The sequence below is a fragment of the Pleurodeles waltl genome, chromosome 3_1 (genome assembly GCF_031143425.1).
Source record: "Pleurodeles waltl isolate 20211129_DDA chromosome 3_1, aPleWal1.hap1.20221129, whole genome shotgun sequence".
Classification (NCBI taxonomy): domain Eukaryota; kingdom Metazoa; phylum Chordata; class Amphibia; order Caudata; family Salamandridae; genus Pleurodeles; species Pleurodeles waltl.
Genome location: NC_090440.1, coordinates 662,630,523 through 662,651,788, shown reverse-complemented (window position 1 = coordinate 662,651,788; position 21,266 = coordinate 662,630,523). Strand labels below are relative to the sequence as shown.

Below are 21,266 nucleotides of genomic sequence, written 5' to 3'. Positions count from 1 at the left end.
AGTCAGGGTAATCTGCATGCATGTTTAGTCTGTCATTAAAAAATAAACAAATTCAAGCAGACGTGGACTGCAAAATTAAGGTCTCAATCTATTAGGGACATCTGCTTCGCAACAGAGGGACATTCTAGCATATCTGTGATACTATAAAAGATCTCCGGCTATAGAAGCTGCTGCCACAAGTAGCCCCAAATCCTAGTCATACCGGAGTAGCTATCAGCATTTTATTCATTCACAGTCTCTTCTTTGTGCAAAAATGAAAGATAATGATTCAAATGAGTAGCCACTTAATTAGTACAGTTAATTTATTTTGTTTAATACCTTTCTTTTTCCTAAAACAAAATGAAAACATAACCAGGACGTACAGAGAAACAGTGACTCCAGCTAGGTTATTACCTTGACTATGACTTGTGTGCCATCCCCTGATTCCTTTCAATAACAGAACTTTAAACAGTTACTACTGTCTTGTGAAGTTTACCCTTTAAATGGAAGAATATGGGCCCTAGACTGGGAGCATCTCTGTGAAAAGACAGCAAGGACCACCCAAAAACACTTGGCTAGGGCCACCTGAACAGGCAAAGCACACACTACTATCCAGCATGCCAAAGTCATTTAGGGTGAGTCCTCTTCCTCCGTGGCAGATATCCTGGCTCGGATGTTCTTCTTTATCCTCTTTTTGTTGCAATGGAATCCAAGTTCCGGGCTAGACCTTTTCTCCAGGTCACTGTCAGCACCAGACACATTGAGGTCCTTCCCATCTTCCAGCTTCACTTTGAGGTTACCAGGGCTCACCTTTTCCAATTCCGCTTCTTCATCCTCCCCCCACTCAGCAGCTATTTTGGCCATCTCCAGCCCCAAGACAGGTTTGTACGTTTTCTGGTCTTTTTGCCCCTCGTCACTGCTTTTCTTATGGCTCTCGCTTTTAATAGGCTTGGCAAATACGATTCTTCCAGCTCCACTGCTGGAAGTATCCTGGTTGAAAGCTGGGGTGAAGCTGACTGGTGCAACTGGGCCCTTCTCTGTTACCTTTCTTCTTCGCATGTCCTCAATAAAGTTTTCAGCTACCAAGGAGTTAGTCTTGTCGCTGGACTCTGCTACCTCCTCAAGACTGTATTTGGTCCATCGCTCAGGGTGAGCCACGTAATCTGGAACACAGCTCCTTAGTCTGGCTTGCTGGGCAGTGACACTACCTGGGCTCTGGGGAGAAAGACCAGAAGCCAGCGGGCGCTTGAAGTTCCACTCAGGAACTGTGTCTTTAAATGACTGAGCCTTATTTGCTGTTCCTTCCAAGCTATCAAAGATGCTCTGGCTGCGCATGTTGAATGTTGAGGTCACACCCTTCAGGTGAAAGGGTTGGACAGGAGGAGTCTTCTGCCTGCTACTCAAAACACTGTGAGGCTTCACACCATCTAGTAAAAGTGGCTCAGCTGCTTCATCCTCTGTGGAGAGTGTGTTCACTTCAGCACAATCAGCTAAGCATGTATCTGGGTCAGGGTCTGAATCACTGAGGGAATCTGCATCTGCAGAAAGTGTGGTCACATAATCAGTGGCCCTCCCTGCCATGATATCCTGCATGGAATCACTATCACCCTTTTCATCCATCTTCACTTGTCGGTGGTATCAGCAACAGCACAGAACAGAGACTTCCAGATGTCTAGGGAGTTCAAGGCCTGAGGATAGAAAAAGGAAAGAAGGCCATTTGACAATGAATCAAAACCACACCGGCAAAAGCAGCCATGAAAGCAAAACACTGTTTAAATACAGAGATGAAATGCAAGACCAAACCAAGGCATTCACTGCCACCTCTTTCTAGAATTCTAGAACCTTCAACAAGATAACTTGTAGTTTTAGGGCTTGAACTGCAGAACATGTTAAATGCCATACAATGGTAAAGATCTGCATACTGCGTAACTCTCTGGAACGAAAACGGATCGAAATATGGTTATAAAGTACTGGTGATTAACCACAGACAGCACTTTTTATATGATGAGTATGTATGTACCACACAGGGTGCAATATAACATGTAAGCAAAGTTAACTTAACTAAAAGAAGCCCTAGTTCAGATGTCAAGCAATAAACGTTTTGGTGATTCCGTTTTCTTTTTTTTATCTAGGTAGAATGTTTACAGGTGGCAACTTACTTGTTTACTTGTCACAGTGTCATAGCTTGACTATGCCCTACACCTTGCTAACCTTATAATGATTCATAATTAAAATATAGAAAGTCTGTTGTGATGCCTAAGCCTGCATGATATGATAGAATCTATTACTGAACATTGTTCTGGATCTCTGTTTAAAACTGTAAGACAGGACGGATGCGGTCAAGGGAAGGAGCACAAGATGGCAGGCACGTTTTCAGAAAGCTCGGCCAAGCGGGTCTAATCCTCCACCATCTTTGCCAACCCAGCAGAGTAAATGGTGCTGGTGCCATCTGTCAGGTCTCTGGGGACTGCAGCACCAGGTTATGTGCCTCTGGGGGTCACAGGAAGGCAATGACAGCCCAGCCAGAGCGGTCCTGAGAAGACCTAGGCCTCGCTGCCTGAAGGACCCAGACTGAGTGGTCCTAAGAAGACTTAGGCCTTGCAGTCTGAAGAAGTAAGGAGGTTTACCGGTGCCCCTTGGACGGGGACCTGGGCCAGAGGTAGGGGCCCTGCAAGAGCAACTGAGCCCTCGATTGTGGCCAACTGGCCACTGGCAGAGGACTGCGTTTGGGGTCACTGATGTGCTGGCCTGGCTCCTAGAGCTGAGCCTAACCTGGGTGATGCCAGAACTGCGCTCACGCTGCAAGAGCATCAGGGGGAGCAGTTGGCCTACTGGTCCCCGGGCAATAGATGCAGAGGTTACAGGCGGAGCTGGCTTGAGTCCCCTAGCTTCATTGGACGTCTGAAACAAGAAATGAGATCTAGAGGAGTCACCAAAGGGCCCTGCCACAGGTGCTGAGGCCATTCAGTTATTTAGCAGTGCTGCCAGGTGTGAGAATACAAGGCTGTAGAGAATTTAAGGACACCTTACCACTCCACAATGAAGAGGCAGCCTCTCCTGCCCCCTTCACCTGGGAGGGCTCGGATTAGCCTCCGTTCTTAAGTGTGCGAGGTGAGACCTCCTCATCCTCTGGTACTCAGTGGATTACTAAGGGTATGAATAAGCTGTACCCCTGGCATTCGCCTGCCAACCCTGTTGACTAACATGAACTCACACTTTTGCTGATTGGGTCTGTCAAATCAGGGGTACACCACAGACACCCATCTTCCTTGTTGCCAGATGAACAGCTCCTCCTGGCCATTATGGGGAAAACCCAACAAGCAGTATTACTGCAGCAGAGCAAAATTGCCAAATACGCCAAGGTCGGGGTGGGGACATTGAGCTGCAAGATCTAGACCAGCACTACATAGCATAAAGGCACATTAATTACAGCCATAAGAATTTCTCCAGGTGTTTTGTGAACACAAACAGCCCTTGAAAATAGAATTGGAAGGGTTGGGTTTGAGGTCGGCTTCCTTGGAAATGACCCATAAAAGGTGGCTGAGCGGGTCATAGATGCAGAGGCTAGACACACTACAACTAAAGATCAAATGCAGACCCTGAGGACTGATATGGTATGTCTGAAAGAATTAACAAACTGTCTTGAAAAGAGAGCAGAGGATGCAGAGAGTAGCTCTTCCAGGAACTACGTCTTATTTGTGGGGTAGCAGAGGGTCTAAAGGGGGATGTGCCTAGAACAACTATCTGAATGGCTGAAATCCTGGATGCCATATGATACCTTGACCCCCGGTGTTGTGATTAAAAAGGTGCATCGCTCCCTTACGGCTACCCTGCCCCAGGTGCCCTCTGAAACTTATTATTGCCACCTCTTCAATATTGCAGACAGAAATGCTATTCACGCCATAAGCCAGATCTTAATACTGACCCATCAAGGGTCAGCATTTTTCAGGCCTACACAACACATATGCAACAACACAAAACGCTTCTAGCTGTAAAACAAAAGCTGAATTTGATGCAACTCAATCATATGCTTCGATATCCAGACAAACTGAGTGCAATTCATAATGATAAAGCTCTTTTTTTTTTTTAATGCCGTAGAAGTTCTAGGACTGGCTAGAGGTCGGGAGGGCGGAGAGGAGAGGCACCACTGATCCTTCGACCACAAGTCTTCCTAAACCATGCAGTAGAGCCATTCCCACCCCAGTGAACAGAAGTACCGAAGGAACTGGCGATGTGTACTCCGATCCGCTACTGGAGAGGCAGCCTGCCTACAAGAGTAAGCAATCACATCCAACAGCTAGGAAAAGAGCAAGAACAAGTTCCCATAGCCCAAACTTTGCATCAAACTCCCAGAAAATCTTGATCCTCGAATGGCAGTACAGAGTTTAGTGGTAGGGACAAATGTCTATAGTATGCTTGGAACCTCTCCTGAGTTTTGAATTAGCAGTGGGATCTGCCTCTAGTGTGCTTAAGGTATCTGTTGCGTTGGCAATATCATTCTTCTGTTGACCCAGGCTTGAAATGCTCTTTTCATGCAATTCCCTCTTTTGATAGTTGTGAGGTTGTATTGGGGTAAGCTGTTTCCATTCTGTTAGTGTAGGGGGGTGGGTAAGGAGGAAGTTGCAACAAGGGTTAACAGTAGATTATCAGATGTTTACAGTCATACCAGACCAAAGGCACAATATGATCCATCACATGACACTTAGACAATTGATCACTTGAAAAGATATTCCAGCAGGCCATACTCCTACAAGAAGTTCATCTGTAGGGTATTAACTGTAGTGTTCTGGCCGGTCAGGCCTATTCAAGTGCATACCATTTCAGATACACCAGGGGCTCTTGAGTATCCTTCATAAAGCCTTCTCTGATGGAATTCCATAAAGTGCTTAATGACTGCATGGGACGATTTGTGGTAGTTGAGTGACTACTGGAGTGGAGAAAGGCAGTGGACACTTGCCAGTGTTTATGCACCACCTACCCTAGTAGATAGTTTACTCCAGGTGCTGATTGGCCTGCTGCACACATCACCCCCCAGATGTGACTGTTTTGGGGGCAATTTTAACACGGTTATTGACCCGTCCAGAGATACTAAAAGTTCACCTGCACCACACAGATTCCTGGCCCTTGCATAAGATCACTAGGCTTATTTGACTAATGGAGAGTTCAAAATGCAGAGGATTTTCACATATTATTCTGGCCCCTACAATTCCAACTATAGGTATAAGTATTACTTTCTTCCTGCTGCAAGTATAGTGTGTGAGGCTGCTGTCAGTATCCTACCCTGCACCCTCTCTGATCATCACCGGCAGGAATCCACATCAAATGGCCAGCCGTGAAACAGAGTGGGACTTGGCGATTCAGTGCTTGGTAGCTCTGTGATGCAGCTTTTGCAAAGCACCTCTATCACAGAGTTCCTGATTACCCTGAACTGAAAGTGGGGTCTGTCTTCTCAGCAACCACAATCCTGACAGGTGAAGAGAGAAAATGACAGGGAAACCCAGGCAATATAAAGTAGCATCCAGACTATTCGAGAAAACAAGATGAATGAGGCCTTCAATGAAGAGGCCAACTGAAAGTGATGCAACTGGCTTTCAGACAGAAACTATTGGACTTGGCCAATCTTGCCTAGGCGACTACTGAAAATAAAAATAACAAACTGGGTGACAAATTTGGGAGACTGCTCTCATAGTGAGCCAATAGAGAAATGGTATTGAGGCTGTTGTCACACATTCTGCAAGACAAATAATAAGTGACCACACCCCCACATTGGAGATTAATCCACCTCCTATTATTGATCACTATATGCAGCATTGAATTTCCCATCTGCTGAGCGAAATAATCCCATCACTGATGACCAAATAATGCCCAGGCTTTCAAATGAGGACCACCAAGGACTGTACCTGCCTTTGACAGAGTACGAGATTTGAGCCCTTTAATACCATGACCACTGGAAAAATACTAGGATACAAGGCAGGGGAATTTCCCAAGATACACGAGAAAGTCCAGGGCTCGTGGTTGTATTTTTACCAAGAAATTAATCAAAGTGCCATGTAATGTATTATCTCGGAGCTTACATTGTACCAATGCATTCTACTGGCGGCCACTGGACATTTTGCATAAAGTAGATACCCGCTAAATGATGTTTTACCTTCTCTCACAAACCCAAGAGTTGTGGAAAAAGCCCTAGAATGCATAGAGAGCTTCGAAGAGTAAAGCAATACCAATGAAAACATTTTTGGCCATTAATCTGTGACAGTTAGAATCTACAGAATAACAGAGAATGTGAAGGATGTAGAACGTTTCACTTGTATGCAATGAACATTATGTTGTCTCTGGGCCTGTATGTTCTATTTCATAACAGGAGGACTTTTTTCTTGGAACTGCATTCTATGGTTCCCTTCCCTGAACAAGAGTTATTTGGAACGAATGCAAGAATCCCCTACATTAGGCCTCCTAAAAGTTAGGAAAGATAATTTTGTACTGCCCACTTGTCTCTTGTTCAGAATCTACAAAAGCAACCAGAGACTCTTGACTGTGCTAACAATGTGGGTAAAAGCACCCAAGTTTATACAAACAGCAAAAAGAGTGGCGAACATTATGAGTTATGTCCTTCTTAGGAAGAGCCTTTACTTTTTTTACTTTATTTTTGTCTCAAGAGATAACCAACTCTGCAGAGCTCATATATATGCTAGAAGGATGGCTTGATGGATCCTTCTCAACATTTCTGGATAGCAATTTTATGGCATATACCTACATAGTGGAGAGCTGCATTGACTGAGTGATTGATACATGTGTGTAGCTTTTCATAGTCCTGGTGAAGTTGTGATATAAATCCAAGGACGTTCAGATGACCCTCTAACTTCCTGTTGTTTTTCTGGCTTTTCCTAGGTAAAATTGACTTAAGCCAAGGGGTTAATTTTTCATACAACGGCAGTCGTGTATCCTAGGCCACTCCCACAGAGTATGTAACAGTATCCCCTGTAGCCCTCTAGGCATTTATCAGTGTAGATCTTCCCAAAGCTATACAATCTGTCCACGTGTAGTTAGTACACTCAATGTAATAATTTGAGCTGCACCTGTCTAAAGTCTGCCTTCATGGCAGCCCCTCGGGTAACCACAAGCAATCTCCCAGCCACCCCACCCTACTCCCAAGTCTTCAACTTCCCAAATCACATTCCCATTTGATGTGTAATTTATTGACTGGTGGCAGGCTGTGGCTCTGTAATGTTTTGCAAATCTAAGAGACTGTATTTATGAAGAGCAGCGATAGAGCATCCGATATTGAAGTATGGTTTCCTCAGTCACTTCCCGCAAATCCTCCCCATAGCTGGGCAAGGATCGTTTCATATGTGCATATCAAAAGTATTGACTCTGCCAAATTGTATTCTATCTGCAGCTCCTCAAAGGGGTGGAAGCCTTCCATGCGCTATCCGGGACCCACTTTGGTGATCCTATTAGATCCCATTGCATTTTACCCTTCAGATTCTTTTGTTCTGCCAGGGCGTCTCATTCGTACAAGCGGGTCTTGAGCGTCAGCTGTTCCGCCATCCCAGTCGTCCTGTAGCCTGTTTCCAGTAGTATACCACCAACTCAGTTGGTCACAAGGAGTGAGGGCCAGACCCCTTCAATATAGCCTGAAGCGATATCAACTCACTTTCACCCATCTGTCTACCATCAACAAAGGCTTCAATAGTGGTGAAAAGACCCAGCCGTTCACCACCTGAAGCTGTGCCACACACTAATAAAGTTGGAGGTCGGGAAGAGCCAGCCCTACCCATGCTGCAGTGTTTGCAGGACGATGTAGGGTATCCCCCTCCGCCCCCAGCCGAAACACAAAATCCCTTAAGAATGTACATGTGACTGCGTCAACCGCCCCAAAGGACCCCCTCTAGGACTTGGTATAGTGAGTTCTGTAACGTGTACAAGGATTTGGGAAGTGTTATCATTTTATATAGGGTTGCTCTACCTATGAGGAACAGTGGCAGACTACTATTACAGATTTATTTACATCCCATGGAAAATGCTGTTGCCTTTAACGATTAAGATTTCACATCCAATATCTTGATCATTGCTTCTGGTCACTTCAAGGTAAATACAGAAGTTCCCACCCTGGCAAAAGCAATAATGAACCTGAAAAAGGCTTATGAAATCCCAGAACTTAGAGCAGCTGATCTTACCGCTGAAGCTACAAAATAAATTTTTAATCGCAGCACTCCCTAGTTAATAAAAGACACACAAACACCAATGTTTTTCCGATACCCATCGATGAGGCCTATTGTAAGCATACACTGACCACATTAACAAAGCATACTTCTGAAAATGAGATAAGGGATGTCAAGATCTTTTTTTGAAGATTAAAAGTGGTCATGATCCTTAGATAACACCTCAACATGTTAAGTTTCCAACTACTGATAAATATGTAACAATTCCCACATGTAATGCATGCCAGGAATATACCATAACATGGCAAGATCAGGTGGTGCGGAGTTCTCTATTCAGGACATTAGCAGCATGGTGTAATTTACTAAACCTTTAACAGAGTTTGGAGCATTGTATGATGGAGAAAGTTGATCAGAGCCATAATTCGTAAGAGTCATTCATGGCTGTGTGTCATCGTCATATGTGTAGAAACTCAGTCCTGATGGACAAATGGTATGGGCAACAGACAGCAGATAGAGACTGAAAAACTCCATGTATTTTATGTACTCCTTGAGACTGCATAATTTATTAGAATCTGTCCAGGAACACTAATCAGTGAAAGAAGAAATCAGGTATATCTCATTATAACGTTAGGTGATTGGTTTGCAAATGAGCAGAGTGCTGCTGATAAAAAGAATTTAGTCTAGCATCTGAATTGTAGGTATTTGTTTGTGTGAAATCAAATGAAATCAACATTTCTTTCTTCTTTACTACTTATGATTCCTTCGCATAATCAACATCCTTTGTAGTTTGATTTAACCCTTGTGGTGCCATGTCCCTTCGGCACCAGCTTATGTGGCTGTTTCTTTGCTTCGCAACAAAGTGCTTCTACCCTAAATTTCAGCACTGTACCTGTAGTAGGTTTAGTGTATGCCTGCCTTGTCACTCTAATCAATCACTCCCTAAACTAGGGCACTATACCGGTTCAGTGGAAGAACCTCTCACTTCCAGAGCTATCACTTCCAGAGCTACTGTCCCATTTTTCATCAATCATCTTGTGGAAAAATCTCAGAAAAATTGGTTTTCACAAAACGACATTCTTTGAAGCTGGTTTTAGACCAGGTCGCCTCCCAGAGTTGATTAGATCTGTCTTTGAAGACTTTCAAAGACCCGTTTAGTGAAAGTGGCAAATGGAGGGGTTGGGGTGGTCTGGGAGGGGGTGTTCTCATCCTTCTGGAGGCAGCCGACACCAACAACTGTGCATGGTTGATGGACAGATTAAGGAACACTGAGCCTGGTGGTGATCTTGATGTGAAATGGATCATTTTCTTACTGTCCAGTTGTTCTCAGACCACTTTTCTCCCTTCGTTTAAGTCAGCATCTAGTCCAGATAACTGTGGTGTTAACGCTGATCAGTGCTTTTCCCACTTCTGCTTAATATCTACATGCTTCTTCAAGCCTCACTGCACAGATACAGGGATAACGATAGATACAAGAGAAAAATATAGACAGATGCAGATATACATAGATAGCTAGAGATAGATGTAGCTAGAGGTAGGCACAGAGTGGGAGAGAGGCAGGCAGACGGAAGTAGAGTACAGATAAATAGAAATATAGATAGGATACAGATAGACAGCTATAGATCGAGAGAGAAAGAGACAGAAGTAGAGATTGTAAGTAAGAGATAGCTAGAGACAAACATACAGATAGAGATAAAGAGATGGCTAACAACACATCGGTATAGAAAGACATTTACAAAGAGAGACAGACTAACGTATGAATATGTAGATATAGTTCTCTCCAAGAAAGCCTGCCCCAATCTGCACACTGTTCATCGAGCAATTCTGAGAGACGGCACAAATCCAGTTCTATTAGATGCTTTTCAAAAGGGATTTATGGTTTCATTCAATAAAGTGCAAAGTGAGAGGCGCCACAAAGAAAACCTACACACACACATCGAGAGAGAGAGAGAGAGTGACAGAGTTAGAAATTAAACACTTAGCTAGAGATTGAGAGATAGACAGCTGATTACAGATATAAAAAAAACGTAAAAACCTGCACGTTGCAACGTAAAATTACTCCTGATGAAGTAACTCTCCATGTACTTAACCATGATGTGATTACCAGCAACCATTGAGCTGTGATGGATTTACGTGAATCTCAATGTTCAAATATGCTTGACATGAAGGAAAACAGAAGAATATCTAAGCATGCCCATCCAATGTGGTTAACACAAATTACTTTAGTTCATCAAAAAACTAGACCTTATATGCATGAACCTAGAGTCTTATCTGGTCACGGAGATTGTGGATCTGGAAACTTCTCAAACCACAGTGTTATCAATCGCAAAATACTTTTCCAGGTGTGATACAAAAATGAACAGAGTTTCAAAAGTATTGCTTGTGGTGCAAAAGAGAAAGGCCTACAGAAGTGAAGGGAAAGCGCGTAAAGGAAAACAAAAGGAAGTTAGATTTTCAGCAAGGTAATGGAGAGGTGAAAGTAAGGTACAGCTTACTTACTTTCTCCTGGGCAAGATTCAGTGTTCCCTTTTCAGGGTCTGTTAAATGTACTAATGTTTGCAGCTCTTTCACTCTGAGAAAGAAAACAAATGAAAAAGCACTTAGCACAAGAGACTGTCGGTCACAACACATTTGGCGTCCCCAACCCGCTATTACATAGAAAAGAAGGCCGAAGCTACTATCAGAAAGAAGGGCGGTAACACCATAACCAAAAAAGGCAGTCTGCTAAGACATTCCTCAACACTGACTAAATAGGTTTAACAGAAGGCAAGAAATGAATACACTGCTTTAAATGAAGCTAAACGAGATTAATTACAAAAAGTAATAACTTGCACAAAGAAAAGAAAAATAGGATTTGCACTTCTGCACGTATTTGGACATGAGTATTGGTACACTGAATAAACCCAGCAGATCAACAGGGATAAAGAGACATCTGTTTAACAGGTAACACAAATATATATAACCACATCATACAAGGTAATCACAGGAAGCACAAATGCTTACAGCGCTACAATTTTGTGGGAAGAGTGCTGAAAAGGGAAACACTGGCCTACACAATACAGAGCGCACAAAGCTTTATCTAACCTCGCAGTTAGATGGAGGAAGTCTCTTCAAACTATGGCTTAACCACCAGGTCAAACGTAGAGCGAGTTTGATGGTATTCATTTTTTTTTTTAATAAACAAGAAGCACAGAAGTAGTTATTGTTAATCTCCAGATTGAGGACAGTAGGGGCAGTAGACTAGGTATGTAATAAAGTATTCTTTGAGATAAGCGTTATTCATGTTTTGCTATTGGAGTTAAATTGTAAACAAATTAAGTGTCAAATCCACACATTTTACAATATTCTTGTGAGCTCTGTAAGCTCAAGTGGCTGATTAAAGCTTTGCACAATCTTCATGTCAACTGCGGATTTAGTTTGATAGTTCAACCTCTACAATTTAGGAAGGGGTGACGAATGGTTTTATAAAAATATGCAATCTTGATGAAACCAAGAACTCAGTAAGGGGAATAATAGATAATTATTTAAATTATATAATTTTCCATTTTATAACCCCTTTTCAATTGGTCGAGTCCCATCCAGGAGGGCTTTGAAGATGCTTTTGATATGTTGATGGTGGTGTCCTGAACTCCTGAGGCTGAAATGATTACCTCTATGATTGATGGAGAATCTGGTATGGGGGATGATGGTACTGTCAGTAACCTTCCCTGTATGTTATTTGTCCTTGACCTCTGTAGACTCGAAAGAACTGCTGTTGTCTTTTTTTTTTTTGCAGTACACTCAGCAACCTAGCAACCTCAGTGGCTGGCTTCATGCTATGGATTGAACCATGAACATGCTTTATAAAGTTTAACTTCAAGTCGAATACCATGTCTAGAATCAATTATGGCAAAGGAGGTCTTTTCGCCTTCTCGCAGACTAGCTTTCAAGGAGTTTAGCAGACATTTTCTGCAGATCTTGCAGTCTTTATTCATATGAGCCAGGTATAGGCAACACATGGACTCCCTTCAATAATGATGTGTCTTAAAAATCCAAGGGATAGGGGCCTCTAGAAAGGGTGGCTTTCAATCTACACCCACCTCACTGGGAAGTCTCATTCTTTTTGAATGAGGCATGTGGGTTCCTTATGTGACAGTGTACACAATCTCCCTAAGCTATGTTTAACATAACACTGATATTGCAATGATACCATGGAACTTCCAGCTCGACAACGGGGATGATTCAAGCCTGAGAATCTATGAAAGATCCAAACCTGGAGAATTTTAAGCACACTGCAAGCGCACTTGGCTGCTGAGTGATGGATGCAATTACAATAGCATGCAAAAAAACGTGTGAAAGCTCTGAATATAAAGATAGAAAAAGCCAATAAAATACATATGTACTTTCAATAAAGAGATCTCGTTTACAGCTGCAGAGTTCATTTAATCATAGTGTAAAAACCAAAGGCAAATTAGGCCGTAATAAATGGGTTTACAAATACTTACATTTCCAAGTTGTCTATCAAAAGACAGAGGTTTCATGCACGAAGATGTGGAAGTTGGAATTTTATATTTAGTCTACCTTCTCTTGCCAAGACAAAGAAAATGACAGTGATTGCTATGTTTAAGAAGTGAAAACTGATACTACTAGCACCAGACAGCACTTGATGGTTACTTCAGACCCATTCATTCCGTCTGGATTGAAGTACGCAGGAAATGTATCGCAGTCAATGAGATGCTGCTTATTCATGTCAGCAGAGTCTAAAATGCAGGCACAATGAGAGCATAAGATGCATATATCCTCAATGCACTTTTATGCAGTAGAAAGCTGCATTAAAATGTGTGCACAGTGTGATGTCCTTCCATAAGGGAAGCCAACTTTCCGTCATCACTTAGCATGTGCGTGGATACTTAGCACGTGCAAAAACACCAGACGACTGTGGGAGAGTGAGGGAGTCGCAGGGCACATTTTTGGAACATCATCCCATAACTCCACCTCCTCTAAATCAGTCAATTTTTAAAGATATAACACAGCCGCATATTAAGTTTATCAAGTGTGATTAGTCTGCAGTAAAGCATTTTAGGTCCAATCCCTTAATCTCTTTGGCTAAGCTCTAACTACCTACTACTCCCTTCTTTAAAGAGACAAGTTTATACAATAAATAGGTTGTTAATGCAAAAAGAATGAGACCGTCTTCACTGGAACACAAATAGTACACAAAATTATCCACCATGGACCCTGCCTAGAAACCACTTACTTCCTTGGGCCCAAAGAAAAGGTCTTGCAATCTAATTCTGCCTTTCTCCCATTTATATGAAAATATTGAGGGAGCTTGGAACCAGGCTCAATACATGTAGATAGTTCTACAAAAACACAGTGATCAGACCACTAACATAAGGTGGGCAATTCTATTGGGGGCAACAGACCCCAGTACTACATGTGGTCTAGTGGGTACGTTTTAGCCGTATAAGCAGGAGGCCTGAGGTCTAGTCCCAGCTTCTTCACATTACTTAAGTATGCTGGATATGAGCACTACACTATAAATTAAGGTGTGGCCCAAACACAATGACCTTTCCCTGGGAAGGGTGGGCCGTGGCATTGGTCTCTGAATCAGTGCCACCCGTGTTGTGTTCTAGTGAGAGAGTTGGAAACTGTGGAGATACGATTTTTAATTCCATCCTCTACTTTTGGCCAAATTCTGTACTCTTGGGCACTCGTGTTTGAACTTATTCTCCTGCTCTCATTTTTTGCTAAACTTGAGTCTTTAGAATTAATCTAAAAGCTCATTTGAACAGTGTGCTTACAAAAAACACTGGACTGGATATTACCAGGATGTTGGGGGCTACACAGCACTAACTTCCAAGCTCTATTCACCAAAATGTGATATGGTAGTGAAGGTATATTGTTTCCAGCAAATCGTGCTGCGTTGTAGTCTCGGGTCTCCAACGTTACCAAAATGTCTGCTCTTGGGCAAATCATATTCTCTGTCTGCCCTAAACGGACAACGTGTGAGCACATGAATAAGGCTAAATGAAACAAATCAGAAACAAAGGCCATACTACCAGAACAAGCCCCAGCAAGGTTTTCAATCAGATATTAACAGCTGTTTAACTGTAGATGCCCACTTTCCTAATTAGTAACTCTGAAAGTGAACGTGCTCCTGAAAATTAATTCTGCAGGGCTCCTCTGGTGCTGCATTTTCTCCCTCCCAGTCTCGCGGTAAACAATTATTTGCTGCAGATGGGCGCCGAATAACAGCTCACATAGGGCTGAACAGGTTATTTGTGGCGCTCTACTATGTAGCTCTAGTCCTTTTGATAAGCTTTTGTTTTGCTTGTCCTGCAAGTGGAACAAGGTGGGGCAATTGGGGTCTTGCAACAGGCTCACTATTGGCAATGGGACAAACTACCCCACCTTTTGTTATATTGGTATGCATTGCGTTTTATTACCCCTTGCGAGGCTCAGAGAGCTATTGAACTTTGTTCCTCCTATTCGTATTAGCAATATAGCACAACATACTGAAAGAAGTACCAGAAGAAATGCTTCCTGTATTTCACAAAATTAACGGAAACCTATTGCTAGCTAACAAATCCTGCTGCAGACAATAACAGACAAACTAGAAGGCAGGTGGAAGAAACGGCCCACAAAATGTCCCCGACGAAGAAAATTACAGCGCCAAGCTATTCCACAGAGCATATTCATTAAGAGGAAACTCTAATTTAAACAAAAATAACGTGTTACATCCTTAGCCATACAAACTGGATCAACATACCGTCCTCAGGAGTGCAGCACGTTTACTGCTTAGGAAACAGCAGCAGTATTGACAATTTAATAAAAGCGCTCGTCTGCCTCCCCTAATCTTACACTGAGCTGCTGTTGGGTCCGCGTTGAATTGGTAGATGCACAGCATCCTACCCTTCCTTCTGCAACAATTTGCTTGCCATCTGTTCTGGTTTACAGTCGTTTTAGACAGTGTGTGAAGAACTACAACTGATCATCACAGGATTCGATCTGGGCTATATTCACACAGAGTTATTATGTTCAAAAAGAACCTTTTGAAATGTGTTCGAAATTACTGTGGACCTCTATGGTTGCAACTTATTAATCTCGATAGCCCTCTTCTTCTCCTCGAGTCACTCCCTTAGAAATGCCTCTTCAACAACAAGCATTAGCAAATGCCAATTGGTCTCAAATGCACTAGGTATGTGCTTAGTCTATATTTTTAGCCATGTGTGTAAGAAAGTACCATCTTGCCTGGCATGTTACCCCCATTTTCACTGTATGTATGTTTGTTTGTTTTTGCCAATGTGTCACTGGGATCCTGCCAGGCAGGACCCCAGTGCTCATAATGTATGTCCCGTATGTGTTCCCGGTGTGGTGCCTAACTGTATCACTGAGGCTCTGCTAACCAGAACCTCAGTGTTTATGCTCTCTCTGCTTTTAAAATTGTCACTGCAGGCTAGTGACTAATTGTACCAATTCTCATTGGCACACTGGAACACCCTAATAATTCCCTTGTATATGGTACTGATGTACCCAGGGTATTGGGGTTACAGGAGATCCCTATGGGCTGCAGCATTTTTTTTGCCACCCATAGGGAGCTCAGACAATTCTTACACAGGACTGCCACTGCAGCCTGAGTGAAATAACATCCACCTTATTTCACAGCCATTTTCACTGCACATAAGTAACTTTTAAGTCACCTATATGTCCAACCCTCACTTGGTGAAGGTTAGGTGCCATGTTACTTAGTGTGTGGGCACCCTGGCACTAGCCAAGGTTCCCCCACATCGTTCATGGCAAATTCCCCGGACTTTGTGAGTGCGGGGACACCATTACACACGTGCACTACATATAGGTCAATACCTATATGTAGCGTCACAATGGTGACTCCGAACATGGCCATGTAACATGTCTAGGATCATGGAATTGTCACCCCAATACCATTCTGGTATTGGGGTGACAATTCCATGCATCCCCAGGTCTCTAGCACAGAACCCGGGTACTGCCAAACTTGCTTTACGGGGTCTCCAAGGCAGCTGCTGCCAACCCCTCAAACAGGTTCCTGCTGCCCTGCCCCCCCGCCCCCCCCCCGGGGCCTGGGCAGCCTGGTCCCAGGAAGGCAGAACAAAGAATTCCCTCCCTTTGGAAATACGTGTGGAGGGCTGGGGAGGAGTAGCCTCCCCCAGCCTCTGGAAATGCTTTGATGGGCACAGATGGTGCCCATCTCTGCATAAGCCAGTCTACACTGGTTCAGGGATCCCCCAGCCCTGCTCGGGCGCGAAACTGGACAAATGAAAGGGGAGTGACCACTCCCCTGACCAGCACCTCCCAGGGGAGGTGCCCAGAGCTCCTCCAGTGTGTCCCAGACCTCTGCCATCTTGGATTCAGAGGTGTTGGGGCACAATGGACAGCTCTGAGTGGCCAGTGCCAGCAGGTGATGTCAGAGACCCCTCATGTAGGTGCTTACCTCTCTCAGTAGCCAAGTCTCCTGTCTCAGTAGCCAATCCTCCTTTTTGGGCTATTTAGGGTCTCTCCTCTGGGCTATTCCTCAGATAACATATGCAAGAGCTCACTAGAGTTCCTCTGCACTTCCCTCTTCGACATCTGCCAAGGATCGACTGCTGACTGCTCCAGGACGCCTGCAAAACCGCAACAAAGTATCAAGACGACTACCAGCAACATTGTAGTGCCTCATCCTGCCGGCTTTCTCAACTGTTTCCTGGTGGCGCATGCTCTGAGGGCTGTCTGCCTTCACCCTGCACTGGAAGCCAAGAAGAAATCTCCCGTGGGTCGACGTAATCTTCCCCCTGCCATCGCAGGTACCAAACTTCTGCATCACTGGTCCTCTGGGTCCCCTCTCATCCTGACGAACGTGGTCCCTGGAACACAGGGGCTGGGTCCAAGTGTCTCCCACAGTCCAGTGGCCCTTCTGTCCAAACTTGGTGGAGGTAAGTCCTTGCCTCACCAAGCCAGACAGCAAACCTGTGTACTGTGTGATCTGAAGCTGCTCGGGTTTCTGTGCACTTTTCCAAGGCTTCCTTTGTGCACAGCCTGGCCTGGGTCCCCAGCACTCCGTCCTGCATTGCCCAACTCGCTGAGTTGGACTCCGACGTCGTGGGACCCTCCTTTGTGACTCTGAGTCAACCGCTGTACTCAGGTCTTTTAAGTGCCTGTTCCGGTACTTCTGCGGGTGCTGCCTGCTTCTGTGGGGGCTCTCTGAGTTGCTGAGCGCCCCCTCTGTCTCCTCCTCCAAGGGGCGACTTCCTGGTCCTTCCTGGGCCCCAGAAGCACCCAAAATCCTCAACCGCGACTCTTGCAGCTAGCAAGGCTTGTTAGCGGTATTTCTGCGTGGAAACACTTCTGCATCCTCCAGCACGCCGTGGGACGTCTTCTGACCAAAGGAGAAGTTCCTGGCACCTTCCGTTGTTGCAGAATCTTCTGCTTCTTCCACCTGGTGGCAGCCCTTTTGCACCTTCATCCAGGGTTTAGTGGGCTCCTGCTCCCCCTGGACACTTGCGTGACTCTTGGACTTGGTCCCCTTCTTTTACAGGTCCTCAGGTTCTGGAATCCGTCTTCAGTGCTTTGGTAGCAGTTGTGGTTCTTGCAGAATCCCCTATCTCGACTATACTATCATTCTGGGGTATTAGGGTAACTTTACTCCTACTTTTCAGGGTCTTGGGTTGGGGTATTTTGGACACCCTTACTGTTTTCTCAGTCCCAGCAACCCTCTACAACCTACCATAGGCCTGGGGTCCATTCGTGATTCGCATTCCACTTTTGGAGTATATGGTTTGTGTTGCCCCTAGGCATATTTCTACCCATTGCATCCTATTGTGATTCTACATTGTTTGCACTACTTTTCTTACTGTTACTTACCTGATTTTGGTTTGTGTACATATAATTTGTGTATATTACTTACCTCCTAAGTGAGGGTATCCTCTGCAATACTTTTGGCATATTTTGTCACTAAAATAAATTACCTTTATTTTTAGTAACTCTGAGTATTGTGTTTTCTTATGATGTTGTGCTATATGATATAAGTGGTATAATAGGAGCTTTGCAGGTCTCCTAGTTCAGCCTAAGCTGCTTTGCCATAGCTACCTCTAACAGTTTAAGCTGCTAGAAACACCTCTATTCTACTAAAAAGGGATAATTGGACCTGGCACAACGTGTCAGTACCACAAGGTACCCACTATAAGCCAGGCCAGCCTCCTACAATGTTGTACAGCACAGCAGCACTGCCCGAAGTTAATATATATAAAAGAATATGGGGTCAGCATTGGTTGCGTTTCAGTGCTTTTAAGGTCAAGTATAGCAGAGTATAGCGCAAGCTCTGCTTTTTGACCTGCTGTAATCTATTCTGTGAGCTTTATCTACGCCCATCACTTTCATCCGTTCCTGGGCCTGCCTTTCAGAAATCCCTTGATGTAATTGGTAAATGCTTTACGTTTGTCACGCCTTGAGGCTGTTTTGTTACCGCCTTAAAGACTGACCCTGTAACATGTATTATTGCACAATCGGTCAGATAGCCTTGTGTCGGCACACTATTTTTCCTTTTGCCTCACCGCTTCACTCATGGCGGTATGTTGTTTCTTCATCTTCCTTGGTTTCGGGCATCTTGCGGTTTCTTTGTGATGTCTGTGGGATTTTGGAGCTCTTTGTTTGTTTATTTTATTTCCAGTTTTATATAGAGCAAACTCGATACAAAGGTATTACAGTGCTTTACATTGGCACTGGTTACATTACACAAGAACACATTTCATTTTTGGTAGCAAGGGGAGATTAAGTGATTTGCCCAGAATCACAGGATGTCGGGCCAGTGCCGAGCCTCGAACCGTGTTCCCCAGCTCCAAAGTCAGCAGCTCTGACCCTTACGCCACATCCTCTCCGCTCTGGTTCTTTGTCTGGTGCGTGTGGGGCAGTCTGGGAATAACTTTTTTTTTTGTTATATAGCACTTGGTAATACAGGCTCTGCCATTTCATAGCACTACAAAGCAAGTGCCATTCTTTAAAAAATCACTATAATTCATTTGGCGTGACCTTGCAGAGAGGAAGAGGTGAAAAAGATGTGTTAGCATTGTAATCTGTGACATTCCCGTTCTGTCAAGACCTCTGCAGTGGGTGCATTAACCAACTGAATTGACTAGAGCTTAACCCTAGGCGATAGCACATGCTCTTGACAACCTCCAGAGGGTCACTAACCAAGCACATAGGTTAGTTCTAGGCAAGAAGATGGCAAAAGATGTGGTTTCAAAATGGTAGAAAAGGAGTCGTGACTCCAGACCCAAGCACTTCACGGTCTCAAGCTTGATATAAAAAAAAACACCTAGCCTGAGGATGTAAATTGGGCCTCTTCAAATAGAATTCAGTTAGCCCGAACTTTTAAAAGCTAGGCTGGTGTTGCCAATGTAGAGGAATAATTCCTTTAAAAGTTTAACACAGAAATATATGTCTGCCCCCTTTTTGTTGCTCCTAACTCTTTATTCCCTCATTGTCCGGGTTAAGTGCCACAAAGGTGCCTCTTTGTTGCTTGTCTGGTATTATAAAAGTGTAGGTTAACAGACTAGAAAGGGTTGCTTCTCTAGGGTGCCACAGCTAGTCTGTAAGAATGAGGCAAAACACTCCCAAGATGGCGGCCTTGTGTTCTATCTCTTGCAGCAAAAGGTCTGGGAAGGTTGCTGTGGCACCTGGCATAAACCCATTACACTCCAAACCAAAACACATAGGTAAAATACATTGTCATTTACAAAACCAATAGCTTTAACTCTCACAAATGGGAGACCTATTGCACGGCAAATGCTAGTTTTAAATAACTGGCAGGAGGGAGGGCAGAACGGTTGACAAAATGGAGCAAGGCAACACAGAGGGAAATATGTAAGGGGAAAAAAGGAACCATGATGCGGCCAGATGTGTCTAACAGGGACAAATGGAGGGAGAGTGGGGGCAAGTCTGCACCAACAACAAACAGAGTGGGAAAGGGAGGCAGGGTGGGGGCAAGCCAAAACCCACAATGAACTTTGGGGCAAGCCAACAAAGACAACGAATGGAGGGAGGGAAGGTGGAGCAAACCAACAAGGAGAAGAAAAGGTGGGGGGGGCAAGCCAACACAGACAAGGGACGGAGTGCAGGTGGGGCAAACAGACAGGCAGGCGAGGAATATGGAGGAGGGAAGAAAACAGAGGGGAAAAGTACACGAGGGGGCAGCTGAAAAAAGGCACGCTTTCAATCCAAGGACAAAAAGTAGTGCCTAGAAAAATGAGCAGTGGAAGGACGCAAGTAATGCATCCATGCTCGAGGTGAGGGACAAACACAGGAAGAGGAACAGAGCCTATAACAGCTGACAAATAAGAAGCAAGCAAATGAGAGTGGCAATGAAGCCAACCCATGGTAAACAATGGGTGGTCTTTAAACCACTGACTTAAAAACGAAAGGTTTCGAAAAGGCAGCACATGAGCGGTCTAGGCGAGACCTAAAAAGCAGGGTCTTACTAGCACTCAAAGATTTTACAATCTGCCCTTGCATCCAATTTCGATAAAACCTACACACACAGACACCAAGTAGTGTGCTGAGTCCTTGAAAAATATAATCTTCATATCAACAGGCACTTGTAAAACTCATCCACACACTGAGATTTGATAGTGCTAACTTTACGAGGTAGAGTAGAGCAAGACTTCAAAGACAAAAGAAGAAAGATTGCAAGCTGCCCAGAAGAAAGGCCTCATCCTAGGCTCAGTTGGATACTCAATGGTAGAAATGGTATCAAATGTTCAAATAATATCAGAGTGCTACTCCAGTGACTTCCACCTCTGTTCTCAAGGCATCCACTGGGAGCAGAAGAGGAGATCCTGTACCATGACAGGGTCTTAAACCTTCTTAAAGTGAATGGGATCTCTCATAAACTACACAGAAATGATAACAATTAGGCATCTGCAGGTAGAAGGAAAATGGGATGCAGTTAGAAAACAGTGCAGAGTTTCTTTGGATCATTCTACAAAGCTCAAATTCCATCGGACAATCATTTAAGATGTGTTTACCCATCATTAAATATAACCTAACCCATGAAAGCTGGTGACTCCCCACCCCCTTCTGTCCAAACTACATCTCATTCGCCCATAACCTACAGTCAAGAGACAAAACCTAAATTCA

The 21,266-nt window shown here is 44.1% G+C and overlaps 1 protein-coding gene across 3 annotated transcripts in view; it reads right to left on the bottom strand.

Moving 5' to 3' along the window:
• Positions 1-284: 284 nt before the first annotated feature.
• Positions 285-21,266, bottom strand: part of TSSC4 (tumor suppressing subtransferable candidate 4) — a 53,795-nt gene continuing 32,813 nt past the window's right edge. For all 3 annotated transcript variants that reach the window (XM_069223187.1, XM_069223189.1, XM_069223190.1), the window contains 2 exons: positions 10,638-10,710; positions 285-1,667 (listed from right to left, as the gene is read on the bottom strand). In XM_069223187.1, coding sequence (XP_069079288.1) covers positions 610-1,599 — 990 coding nt within the window. In that variant the 5' untranslated portion in view covers positions 1,600-1,667; positions 10,638-10,710 and the 3' untranslated portion in view covers positions 285-609. The remainder of the gene's footprint in view (positions 1,668-10,637; positions 10,711-21,266) is intronic.